We start from the raw sequence: 13,523 nt of genomic DNA, 5'->3' as shown, positions 1-13,523 counted from the left end.
TTGACGATAAGTGGTATTAGCAAATAGAATTCCACGATGACATCATCGTAATAACAGATATGATAATGAACATGCTTCGCGTCGTTTGACAGAGAGAGAGAGAGAGAATTTCACCAGTCTGACCCTGGTCAGAGACGCAACACCCTTTTTTTTTTTTTTTTTTTTTTTTTTTTTTTTTTTTTTTTTTTATGAAATCATGCCGATACCCCAGAATGTCAGGTCGCAATTTTGTGACCATTTGCAAGGTTTGGAATTCTCCTCTCCCTTCAGTGTTCTTGAATTCCCAAGATCTTTTTTTTTTTCTTTTCTTCTTCTAGAAAAGGCCAGTCTCCTCTGAGGCAAGACCTTTTCTGTCACTTGTTTCAATGCATGAAAAAAACTGGTCGCTTATTTCATCTCTAAATACGTAAAAAAAAAAAAAAAAAAAAAAAAACCGATGTTGACGCACCGCCATCTTGAATTCAAGATGGCAGTGGTTGACGTCGACTTTGGATGTAGACAAACAAACAAACAGATAAATGATTCGGATCTGAAAGTTGTCCCTCGTAGTATTTTGGAAGCGGTGGGGCAGGCGAGAGAGAAGAGCCCTTGGGGCATTATGCTCTTAATTGAGAGAATGGCCCCAGCGGATAAAACCGAATGTGGGTCGTGTCATCTGATCGAACTTGTTGTTTTCGGTTTTGTTTTTGTTTACTCTTATTGTTTATACTAATATATTGTTTGCGCCGGGGTCGTCGTTTGTGGGTCGTGTTTTGTATCTTGTTTGTGATGTCGACGCCAAGTGTTTGTTTATTATGATTAGATTAGAATGAGATGGAATTTGCTGTGGGAAATCAGATGGGAGTATATTTTTATTATTATTATTATATATGTGAGTAGCAAAATAGCCTTTTCTCTCTCCTCCTCCTCCTCCTATTTTCTGCCCATCTTTGAATCTTTATATTCATTATAATTCACGTTTGTTTTTCTTAGTTACTCATACTTCGTACATTTTTTAAATGTTAAAGCTAAATCAGACTTTGCTTTTTTTAAAGTTAATGGGACTTCAGATTTTTTTCAAAGTTAAATGAAAATTTGCCTTTTTCAAATTTGAGACCACATTTTCTGTTAAAGTTAAATTAAACGTGACCTTTTTTCAAGTTAATAGGACAAATATAAATCAAGACGGCATTTTTTCAATTTAAAGAACCTTCAGAATTTTTATTTCAAGTTAACCTGACTAGAGTCTCTCTCTCTCTCTCTCTCTCTCTCTCTCTCTCTCTCCAAGATAGTCTAAACTCGGTGGATAGTGAAACTGTGGCCTTGAAGACCATAGACTTTTGAAAAATTTGGCGATGTTATTTTGTTTCCTCAACAGTACCCTTTTAAAAGAACTGTTATGGTGTCTTCTTCAACGTTTAGTCATAGGAATACTCGTAGACGTTGGTTAGGCGCAGTATCTATGAGTAGTACTACTTTCCACAATGTTATTTCTTCAAATCTGATTACGTACTTTATTTTTCAAAGCATATCTCTCTCTCTCTCTCTCTCTCTCTCTCTCTCTCTCAGGAAAAACCAAACTGCTGTACTACATGTGATTTGCTTTGGTCTCTTAACGTTGAAAAACAAATTTACACTTGTTTACTTTCACCGAGTAAGAAAAGGAGGGGGAAAAAGTTCACTGACCCGAGACGAAAACAAAACGGAATGTTAACCCCACGCTCCCGTCTACGATGCCAGAATGAGCGTCGAAGACGGTAAAAATCGGTAAAATGCAACACCCGAAATGTGGCGTCTTTCTGTCTCCACGCCCCCCAAACCCCGATCCGGCGTCCTACCATTTCCCTATCCTCCAACCCCCCGCCCTCCGTCTCTCTTCCTCTTCTTTTGTATACCACAAATAATTTAAGGTATCACGCGTGATCACGCATCACCGAGCTGATAGGAAACATTCAGAAGAATGGTATTTTCAGTCTAGAATTATGTACGTTTTAGATTATGTATGGTTTAGCAAATGCACACCTACGCAATATATAGTTAAGTAGGTACTAGGTCTACAAATAGATAGATAGGCCTATATGGTGTCCATTATATGTGGTTGTTATCGTGATGGACAGATGGCTCATTTTACATTGTCCGTGAACAGAGGTTTTTGCACCGGTTGCTAGACTTCGGCTAGATAGCAATGCAAAGTAGTACTTGGGGTGGGAGGTTGCCCACGCCCAAATCACATGATCAACTCGTACTAACATACGTGTCAAAGAATGCACCAGAAATGATATTAGCAAACCTGAAATTTATTTCTTTTACAGATAATTATTATCATGTATATTTTGGAGATATAAGAGTTCGTCTAGGTCTATGGATACTACACAGAAATCAATTCCAGATTCCCATTACGGACTATGGAGGGATCTAGCAGAGTTCCTGGTGTTTTGGTTAGCCGCCTCAATTATGCCTTGTCATCCTACAGTTAGGTTATTTTTCGTTTGCATTTTAGGTCTAGCAGATTGTCAATTCTTCTACAACGCGGCCTGGCCGTGGTTCTTTTGTCAGGTAGTGAGGTCAGTGCATCCTCGCCACGTTGTGCTGTAGGCATTACAGCTCCTTCAGCCCCTAGCAGCAGCCCATTCATTCCCTTTACTGTACCTTCCTGCATATTCTCTTTATGCTTAATTTTCAACCCCATTTTAACAATTATTTTATAGTGCAACTGTGAGGTTTTTCTCCTGTTATACCTTTCATACCTTTCTACTCTCAACTTCCCTTTCAGTGCAGGATGACCAATCACTTTGTCTAAATTTCATATTCATACATTGCGTCTTTGTTATTTCCAGTAAGTTGAATAATAATAATTCGTGCAAAAGCACTTTTAATTTTATTTTAATGCATTAATAGGTATGCTGATGTTAGTCTTATGCTGACAAGGTGGGTTGGATAAGTTTTCCCTCTTTAGTTTCATCAGTTTCTGACTTTAATTATTATAAAAACAACTACCTACATACTTGGTTTTAAGCACTTCTTCCAAACTGAATTTTCTGCACTGATGTTTATCATATTTTAAAACAGTTCCTACACAAATAAAAACCTGAGGGTCTTTACATAGAATTTAGCTATGTAAAGACCTTTAGGTCTGTATGCTAGGAAAATTACAAAATACTAAAAAAATTTGCTATTTGTACCAACATAAATACGAACCATCGATCTTTACAAGAAGCACTCTTATGTAAAGACCTTCAGGTTTGTTAGTTTTCTAGTTTTTGGATATTCACTAGGATTATTTTTTTTCTCTCTCTCTCTCCAGGCTTCCTGTCGTCACGATTGCAGTTATCTTGTAGAAGAGCAGAAGGCTGCCTTCCTTGAAGCAGGAGGGCCCGAGAGCTGGCTTGAAGGCCTTCAGTTTGCACCTAAGAAGTTGCAAGAGTTACACCACACCAATGTTATTCTGGCCCACCAGCCCTGGCTCTATGACATTCAGCATATTGAGGTAGTCATCTTGAGAAAGAAATAAGATAAATTCATATTTTACTTTAAACAGGCAATGTGTATTTTGTATATTTGCCACTCTGGTATATGTCTCATTCATATACTGTACCTACCATCTACTATATTTTGACAGGTTACATTTAATAAAATTCCTAATGAATGCATAATAGGTTGTTGCTGGTGTAAAATATTTTATAGTCTTTATTCATACCATACCTACCATCTATTGTTTGAAAAGTTACATTTAACAAAATTCTTAATAAATAAATGTAAGATAGGTTGTTGGAAAAGTTTAAACCGACTTTTATTCTTTTTCAGAAATTGCTGAAGAACAACTGGTCTGTGAGTGAAGTGACACAAGCCATCTGCATTCTGGCACAATTTCATGCTCTGAGTTCTTTTGTCCATGGTGTAGGAATTGAAGCTTCATCCGGAGAAGTGCATGTAGCCCCTTCGAGCTTCATGCAGGTGAGCATAGGTTTATTTTTTGAGGTGAGCATTAATTATATTTTAGTAGTTTTCCAAACCCATTTAAATTGTGGGAAAATTGATTCCAGATGGTGAGGTTTAAATTAAAAATGTTAGCTTTCTTTTCCTGCTTGCTTTTCATGGGGACCCCTAATGCCTTCTTAGTGTACTCACGTGGTGCTGCATGTGTGAAGGGTGCTGGATGCCAGGTTATAGGTGAAACTTAGTTACTTTGCAACTCATGCAAGCTTTGAACACCTAGATTTTGATTTTGACAGGTATTTGCCTTAGATAACCTACTGAAGGTGATAACTATCATACTATACAAAATTTGGAATTTTCAGTGTTATAGCCAGTTACACATGGATGTTTATCGTGCATGTATAATGAATTAATGCATGGCGTAAGTGGCAAGGATGAATTTTAATGAATGTTGAGTGGTCTTGGCAGTGTTTTGCTCTGTACAGATTGTTGTCTGTAAGAAAGCATAATGCCAACTAACAGTTGTTGACAGAGTTATATCAAGTATATACTGATTTTGATTAAAGATGAAACTCCCAAAATATGAGTGGCATATACCAAACACACAAGCATAGTGGATTGATAGGTAAAGCAAAAGTGAAACTGTTTTGGAGTCTATTGGTAAATGTATATAAGTTGTGGATAAGTTAAGAGATAAGTACATAAAAGATTTGACCACAAATAACAGAGGAAGGCTTTGACCCTGGTAGGAGTTGTCTTAGGATTAAATAAGTAAAGCTATGCGTATGGGATGAGGTAGATTGAAGGTAACTGATAGAAGAAAGAAAATTACAATTACATAACTGTAGGAAATTATTATTTTTGCATTGGGCAGTGTTTAATATCCAAGTAATTGGGTTCAGAATCTCATTGCTCACCATGTGGGTGAATTAAAATTAAAACTTCTTCAGGTTACCTCTTAACATCTAGCTTAATCCAATCAGAATATTATTGTTAATGCGAGTTGAATGCAAGGCCAAATACGTTGACTGTTTGTTAAAAAAAAATATATAGAGTTGATGTTAAAACTGAGTGACAGCTTTTGCCTAACCAATAAATATTTTATTGCTTTTTTAAAAACTTGGTGGCTGCTTTTACCTAATCTTGTATTATTAAGAGCTATACTCATTCTTTGGGAAGTGTATTATATAATATACTAAAATGTCATGTGTTTTCAGGCTTGTTCTTCTAGCTCACCAAGTAGTGTAGAACTAGCTGAGGGGGGAGTGGAGGTCTTGCTGGAACGCATGAGGAATATATCTCTCGGCCAGTCCAACACACTCTGCATCTCAGAGGAACAGACAAGAGCCAGGTAATGAAAATGATAAACTACAGAATTTTCCTGGAATTTTAATGACTTCATTATTACTTTGTTTCACTCCATGACTAAATCTTCATACTGTACTCTGGTACATAAATAATACTGCACTTCATTTTTGGGTTTCAGTGAACTGAATTTGAAACGCTGAAACAACTGAGATTTTATCTGTACGTACATGGACTTGCAGAGATCCGATTGAAAATTAAATCTTGTCCAATTTCTGTCTATTTCATTCTTTGACTGAAATGACTAAATCTTCATCCTCAGTCTACTCAGTTGCATTCATTATTTTAAAATTTTAAAATACCTAAGTTGTTATACCTGTACTGTTCTGAATGAATTTATTAGAAATGACACATAATGAATTAAATTAACAATATTACTTATATGTCTTCCAGTTTTGAGAAGCTCAAGAAGCAGACAGCAGCTATCTCAAGTCCAGATGTGGAGTTGGAAGTTGGCCAGTCTCGTTATAGCCACTTGTCCCCAGACAGGGATTTTGTTTATGTTAATTTTCACAAAAGAGGAGAGAAGACACATGTTCCTACTCTCAAATCTCAGGTATGATTGGATGTACATTACACTAGATGACTTAGCTTTTATTTAACTCTCTTTTTAAGAGCTGACATTATATTAGTCACTTTCCAACAGTTTTGTAATAATATTTGGTCATTCCTGAATTATAGTGCTCAAAAAATGTATAACTGGAAAATAAATTTGATGCAGTTATTACTATGAAGTACACTAGGTACTTTTAATTGGTTTCATGTTAACTAGGTATCAGTGTACTTTCCGTGTAAACATGCTAGGGTCATACAGAAATAACCTTGGAATGAAAACTCTACTATTTTGCAGGATTGTTCATGGGAAGAACATGGTTTTTCCCTCGTGAGTGAACTCTACAGTGAAGTAGGCGATATTTTGGATGATAAATTCAAAACTGCCTATAACCTGACATACTACACATGCGGTACCAAATCACATGTTGATACATTTCCGTTCCGAAGAGCTGTTTGGAATTATCTTCACTGTTTATATGGTATAAGGTGAGATGTTTTGAAATTTGTTCATGCTAAGCTGCAATTCACTATCTATAGTCTCCATCTATTTTTTTATAAAGATTTATATCAGCTCATTTTTTACTTTAAAGGTTGTGGAATGATTTCATTTTTTTTTTCAGACATGACGACTATGATTATGGCCAGATCAATCAGCTCTTAGAGAGAAAACTGAAGTTGTTCTTGAAAACTGTCTCCTGTTACCCTGAAAAATTATCAGCTGGTGAAGCCACTACCACCATAATGAAAGGCTTCTTACAGAGTGAAAAAGTAAGATTAATGGTAGACCACTTTTCCTAAGAACATTTATTGTACTAATATTTTCAGTGTTTAGTTTGTGTGTATTCCTCCAAGTAATTATTTATTAATTGATATCCCACATTCTAAATACAGAAATAATTTTATAATGATAGTACATAATAGCAATAGTAATGTACTAAAATGTGCATGATGACTGATGAACATCAAACATTTCATTCATGGAAAAGTAATAAACACTTGAAGTTATTGAAAAGCAATACTTGGTGGTTAGTTATTGGCATTATATATTTTCATTTCCTTTCACAGGTACACGTTATGGTTTTAGTATTAGAAGCCAGACTACAAGCTGAACTCCTACATGGTCTTCGAGCCCTGGGACATTATCTAATGTGAGTATACTGTTCTTTATTTAGTTTTAATTTAATGAAAGTCATTTAGTTTTACTGGAAAATACTGCTTACTTTACCCATTCATAATGTGTATGTCTTAATGTGTGTCTAAATAAATGGTAAAAGTAGTTTGTGTATACTGTTTGTGGGTTTTTCATGGTTGTGTTTGTAAATTAAAATAGAGATGATAATCATCTTAATCAGTGTTTTTCATAGTACAAATATATTGACAACCATGATAGTAGTTGATAGGTAGTTGAAAAGCCTAATTTCATGTTTTCTTTATCAAGAGATTCTGAAATATTTATCAATAAATTTTACATTTTGCTTCCAAATTCCATCTTTTTAAAAGCTACTTGAAATGATAAAAAATCATCCAGCTACTGCATAGTAAGCCTAAACTTGTTTATTTTTTTGTTTATTTAGGAGCTAAGTTTTAAGCTCTGAATTGGGCTCTGCAGTACAAGTTAAAAGTTGCACAAGATCCTTGTTTCAAGATTACCTCTCGCCAGCTGTAGGTTGTTCAGTTCAGTTCCAGTAACACTGGACAATTATGAATAGCTGCAGCTTACATCAATAACTGGGCAGTTCAGGTTCTCATAATCTCAGGCTGTTAAAAATTTGCCAAGTATTTTGAGCCCTGCTAACTCATTGATTTTCCCAGTTAATTAACCAGAAGCTGGCTGTTTTGTTTGATATTTTAGCATGAATACTGAACACTTTTAATGTATTGTGTTAATAAAATTTTGTTTAATTTTCCTCATTTGATAATTTTTTGTCTGATCACACTGCTAACTCAGGAATATATTAGCCAATCATATTGCCACAAATTATGCTAATTACAAATAAGATGATGTTAGTCTGTGATATATGTCTGTCATGTACTTTCATAAATATTTTTGCTAATGTGATCTCAGTTAGGATTAGTGTTATTTATGTATGCTTAGAATGAGGTGTTATTTTTTTACTCAATAAATTTTTATATATGAATATTGTTTGAAGATACATCCCCTTTATTTCTTTAGAAATGCTGTTGTAAGTGTAGAGTGTAGAAAAAATAATGGTGATAAGAGACAAGTATAGAGTTACGTAAAACTCCCCACAGTATTTTCATTATTTCCGAGGACAAAAAGTTGCTTGAAGGACCATCTTTATAAAAATTTAAAATAAATAATTGTCTAGAATATTTATCTTCATGAGCTAATCAAGTTATCTTTCAGAAGGCGATGATCAACAGAATGGAAATACGTACATGGAAAATATCCTGGAGGCTAGTTCAGAACCAGGTTCAAGAGCTGCTTACGAAACCTGTATTAGGTTCAAGTTCAGACAGTTAATTACCTGTCTGAGAGGGAGTTCAGGTTGCTCGGTTCTGCATCCTCTCTGTGATGCATTGGATATGTTGTGTATATATAAAATAGTGTACATAATAGTTTATATATTGTGTTAATAATAGGAACATAAAGTTTTTTTTATATAATTGTACAGTACAGAGAATATGCATCGAAATGGAAGGCACTATTTACCATTCATACCATCAAGAACTCAACCCTCATGTTGTATTCAATTCATTATTCCTCCATATACTTTCATCATGTAGATATGGGCAGTTAGAGCCTAACCAGATTTTGGATTATAGTGTTTTATAAAATCCTGAAAAGTCATGTTTTGTGTGTGTCGTTTCTTGTCACTCCTTTGTTAAGTGCTATTTATGAACTTACCAGTATTTGTATGCTATTAATTATATTGGGAAAATTATGGGAGATTATTAAGGCTGTGGTACAGTATTCATGAAAATACTCTGAGAGAAAAGTGACATTATATATATATTTACAAATTGTGTACAATGTTATTTTTGATTCTTTGGGTGCTCTTTTTGAGGCCTTTCCATTTCATGCAGATTTACATGCAATCACTGATAAGCATGTTGTAATGCTTCCATGCAAGATTTTATCTGCAGTTCTTTCATAAAGAACTTTTTACAAATCTTCAACTTGAAAATGTAGAGTATTTGTTGTTTTACATCCAGTGGTATAAAAGTACTACAAGTGCTAGGTAATCTTCCAGTTTTAAAGGAAAATCTGCAAAGATAGAAATATATTTCTGCTTTGTAAGACTGGTATTAGGCATGAATATGTATTCTCACTGTATATTGACATTTCTGGTTATGCATCTGAACTTTCTACTTTCCTTTGGAAGTATAGTAATTTTTATCCAAATTTCTCTATGAAATCATACATTTACTCTTTAAAAAAATTCACCTTTAAATTACTCTGACATCTATTAGTAGTTATTTAACATTATACAAATTCTATACAAATTCCATGTCAGATTTAGTTACAGTACAGAGGTTGTTATATTTGGTAATTATTTGCAAGAAATCACCAAAGATTAGAAGGCCAGACCTTAATTAGAATTTCATACAAAAGTACAAACTTTCTTAGAAGAATGTTGCAAGAGGGGCTTGTGTGATCTGCTCAGTGAGAGGGTTGCTCAGCCCATTCAGTAGTTGCATACCTGGTCCGTGGATTAGGTTCTGCTGCTGGCAGTTAGGCATATTACTCTTTCCAGCCATCCATGGTTGGATGATTGTTGGGGGGGAGGTGAGTAAGGCGACTTTTATCATCGCAAAAGTTTGAGGTGTGTCAGAGAGGTTTGTGCGACTTGCCTACCCCGTCAGGGTTCACATAGCCTGTTTGCTAGTCGCATACCTGGTCTCCATACCGGTTCTGTGCTGATGGTGAAAAGGTTCTTCTTCCTAGCCATCTTTGTGCAGTTATGGGGGGGCGAACCTGTATCAGTTTTGTATTTGAAATGTTTGCACTTTCAGAAGTGTGCATGGTTGGTTCAAGAATTCTTCCTCAGGGCGAGTTGAACTCCACCTCTAGTAACAGGGGAGTCACCTGGTTTGGCATGGAGTTTGGAAAGCCCTTTGGTGGAGGGAGGAGCAGCATTCGTATCCAGTTCTTAGAGGTTATGTCAGAATATAAGAATGGTTTCTGTTCACTTCAGTAATATTAGTGGTGTTGCCTCCATAGATCCTGTGTTTCTGGAAGCCTTGGTCCATGTGTTGGGGTTAAAGCTTACTTTCACTGCCCTCATGGTTACAATATTCAGCATATGGTGCCTTGTCCTCAGCTGTAGAGACTACACCCTGCAAATACCTGTAGTCAAACTCCAAATAAGTATCCTCCTCCAGCTTCCGAGACCATTCTTACTCTCCCTACTAGCACCAGGCTGCCTTGCAACCTTATAATTCCAATGTGACCTTTCAATCCAGCAGGCATGAACTGTTCAAGCACAAATCTCCAGCCTAGTGTGGCAGTATTTTTTTTTTTTTTTCCACCCACCACTGGGCCATATTGCCTCTTATAAAGGTCTGTCTCCAGAAATTTTGATTAATTTAGAGGGACAGGAGGAGAGGGATGGGTCCTACAGGTCCTCTGGGATGGTTATTGCCTTCTCTTTCCGGAAGTAGGCCCTGCCACTCACTCAACTTGTCACCGTTGAATTATATCTCATCCAATCAAGGAGGAAATACTTATTCTGGACAAGAAGGTTGCCTCCACATTGGCAAAGGGAGCCATTAAATTAGTTTTGCTTTAGCATTTTGGGGGTTCTAAGGTCTTCCCTTACTTTTTTTTTCTTCAAATTGGTTAAGAGATCAATTTGGTAGGAAGACCGGCTTGATTCTCTTGACTTTAGGGATAGTTATCTTCACACCCATATCCAACTATCTTGATGTTAGTTCCTTTGCTCATGTGGTAGGGAAGGTTGTTCCAATTCCAGCACACCTCGTAAGACTAATTCAATATATACGTACTAATTGATTGTGAGTCAAATAGTCATATATAATTATTTAATTTTGACTAGGGTAATGTTGACTATATACAACCAAAGTCATCAGTAAAAAAACTTCTGTGAAAAAACATTTTGTTGAAAGTAACAAAAAATGTTGTGAAGTTACTTTCAAAAATAGCTTCTTATTGTGGATTAAGTGCTGCTCATAGGGCATATAAATAACTTTCATAGGTTATGTCATGTTGCCATCTATTGAAGATGGAAGATGAAAAATTTTGCTACTCCTGAAGAGACTAAATTATGTGCTATTTAATGTGAATTTCTTGCCCTTCCTATGCTTTGTTACTAAATATGTAAATAAAATTTAGTTGCCTGTATCGCTACATTTTCTTGTTGGACAATAAAATGTTGCAAGTTGTTTTAGGGTTTTTGTAAAACATTTTGTAAGGAGAAAACCGAAAAGAAAGCAACTACCAAGAGGTAATTGTACTGAATAAAGGCCTGTTCATAATCGGTCTACTAACATAAAGTCTTCCATAAGGAGGTAACAAGTATCGCACATCAGTAACAGATGTAACCAGGAGTGTTCTGGTTTCCTACAATAACAGAAAATTACAAATTTTAGTGGTAATAAATTTCATGTTAAATTTTAGAAATTTGGTAAATTAAGCTTCAGTCACTTGTCCTTAATTACTGAGTAATTAAAGTACATACTCATGTTCTGAAGAGAAAATCTGTTTGTTCCTAAGACTGTAACCACTACCAGTAAGAATGGTAGAAACTGCAGCACTGGTAGTAATAGTACTGAAGTAGATTAAATGTTTCCTAGCAAATAAAGTACTTCATTACAAATGATTACAACTTTTTTTACATTATATCTTGCATAAATTGCAATATCTTGCATAAATTGCAATGGAATTGTTATAAATTTAAATATTTATTATTCATACGAGTAAATAGTCGTCTACTTTTAATTTTTTAATTTGTTACCTACATTTAAGCTGTTTCTTAAACGGCTATACATCTGTTAATTGTTGATACCTTTTATATCAAATCTGGAATCTCTCCTCTTATATAATATCTTTCCCACTTAAATGATGTCCCTATTATGTATCGAATAGATTTTAATGCTAACTTTCCTCAATTAATTTTATCAGCATAAATTTCAACTGTTAAAAAGCTTAAATGGCATAGATGCTTGTGGCAAGAGCTTTAAATGTGGCTAGGAACAATGAGTGCCAGTTAAGGTTTGGATAATTTAACAATTTACTTTAATTAATCTCTGATTCTTTACTCTTAGGCAATTTTCTGTTGTCAAACTTTATGAAAATTTGTCTGGAATAGAAGAAAAATAGTCTTATTTAAATTAGTCTTATTTTTTAAGTACAAAGTGATGAAAAATAATCTAATCATTCAGTGGCCTTGAAATTGCTAACTATATACATGTTCTTTTTCCAAATATTTCAACTGTATTTAAAAAAATAAATCGAGAAATTTGGTTTTCCAAAATTTAAAAAAGGTCTAACCTACAAAATCAAAAGTGTAAATCTGTGATCTATCTGAACTAAAGTAAACAAAAATATATATGTAATGTAAGAAGAGATTTGGGGACTTCAAATCTAGATAGCAAATATGTTATTATATAAACCTGGAATATGCATATTAAATATACAGATACAACAGTAATACGGTAATTTTGTATTCTCTGAATGACCAAAGTTTTAATTTTTCTTACTTTTGTTGCAACAATGTTCTCTGGTTTTTCCCTGGAAGATTGATTGTACAACACCAAAATCCAAATATATTTTATCATAGTAGTTGTAGAGTTTTATTTTTAAATGAACATAATGTAATTTCAAGTACATAATCAGTAGCCTGTTAATTTAAGAAACTGTTTATAGCCATAAAAAATGTTAAAACATTTTTCTAGAGTTTTTTGGGCCAACTTTACATCTGTCATAAAGGTTTTAATGTTGTAAATGCAATGTTCAATAGCACAAAGGTGAACGTGAATAGATCCTGAATATTATACTGAACTAATTTGATAAAAATAGAACAGTAACTTGATGGATGTAAAATTAAATTGGTAAAAAATTATCTGTTTTTTATTCTAGCAAGTGTCAAACCTCCCACAAACAGGGCATGTTTCCTACATTATGTACATAAAGAATTAATTATGGTTAAGCTGTGTGTAATAACTACCGTATAATAGACTTTCAACAATTGTTAAAACTTACCTAATTCTAGCAATTTGATGATTCAATTATCATTTATCATTTACTTTATTTAAACGTTGAACAATATATTTTGACTTAAGGAAAAAAGGTATCCAAACTAAAAATGGTAAAGGACATTACACTTAATTTCCCACACCTTAGCTTCCCACTCACTGTAGATGGGTTATCAGTGGACAACTACCTAAATCTGACTAATACTCTGATTTAAATTAGCTAAGTATTCATTCCTTTCTCCTCACTCTACTTTTCTCCTTGGGCTTTCATTGCTAACTTTAATATGATTTTAATTATCTTAAAACATTATACAGCATGTTTCCTCACCAGAAAAATTAGGGTACATGATGTGGTCAAGAAAAGGGAAAGTTTAAGGTCAAGTAGTTCTACGACATATGGGCGGCCATAAAAGAGGGATTCATATCTTGAGTTGTTTCACAGAAATATGCCTGAATATACTGTAATGCCCTGTGTCTCTTGAAAAATTATTAAACCTTAACACTGACAA

At 34.5% G+C, this 13,523-nt stretch overlaps 1 protein-coding gene across 8 annotated transcripts in view; it reads left to right on the top strand.

Moving 5' to 3' along the window:
* The window catches only part of LOC135212466 (sestrin-3-like), a 98,722-nt gene extending 85,841 nt beyond the window's left edge, over window positions 1–12,881 (top strand). For 5 of the 8 annotated variants that reach the window (XM_064245911.1, XM_064245916.1, XM_064245918.1 and 2 more), the window contains 8 exons: window positions 3,284–3,466; window positions 3,784–3,933; window positions 5,133–5,266; window positions 5,674–5,836; window positions 6,131–6,321; window positions 6,456–6,603; window positions 6,901–6,983; window positions 8,204–12,881. In XM_064245911.1, coding sequence (XP_064101981.1) covers window positions 3,284–3,466; window positions 3,784–3,933; window positions 5,133–5,266; window positions 5,674–5,836; window positions 6,131–6,321; window positions 6,456–6,603; window positions 6,901–6,983; window positions 8,204–8,213 — 1,062 coding nt within the window. In that variant the 3' untranslated portion in view covers window positions 8,214–12,881. Of the gene's footprint in view, window positions 1–3,283; window positions 3,467–3,783; window positions 3,934–5,132; window positions 5,267–5,673; window positions 5,837–6,130; window positions 6,322–6,455; window positions 6,604–6,900; window positions 6,988–7,409; window positions 7,974–8,203 lie in introns of those variants that run through there. The other 3 variants (XM_064245913.1, XM_064245912.1, XM_064245914.1) reach the window with 3 other exon arrangements.
* The last annotated feature ends 642 nt before the right edge of the window (window positions 12,882–13,523 follow it).

The sequence above is a fragment of the Macrobrachium nipponense genome, chromosome 41 (genome assembly GCF_015104395.2).
Source record: "Macrobrachium nipponense isolate FS-2020 chromosome 41, ASM1510439v2, whole genome shotgun sequence".
In the NCBI taxonomy this organism is placed as follows: Eukaryota; Metazoa; Arthropoda; class Malacostraca; order Decapoda; family Palaemonidae; genus Macrobrachium; species Macrobrachium nipponense.
The sequence above is the reverse complement of the archived record's forward strand: the minus strand, read 5'-3'. Positions and strand labels throughout refer to the sequence as shown.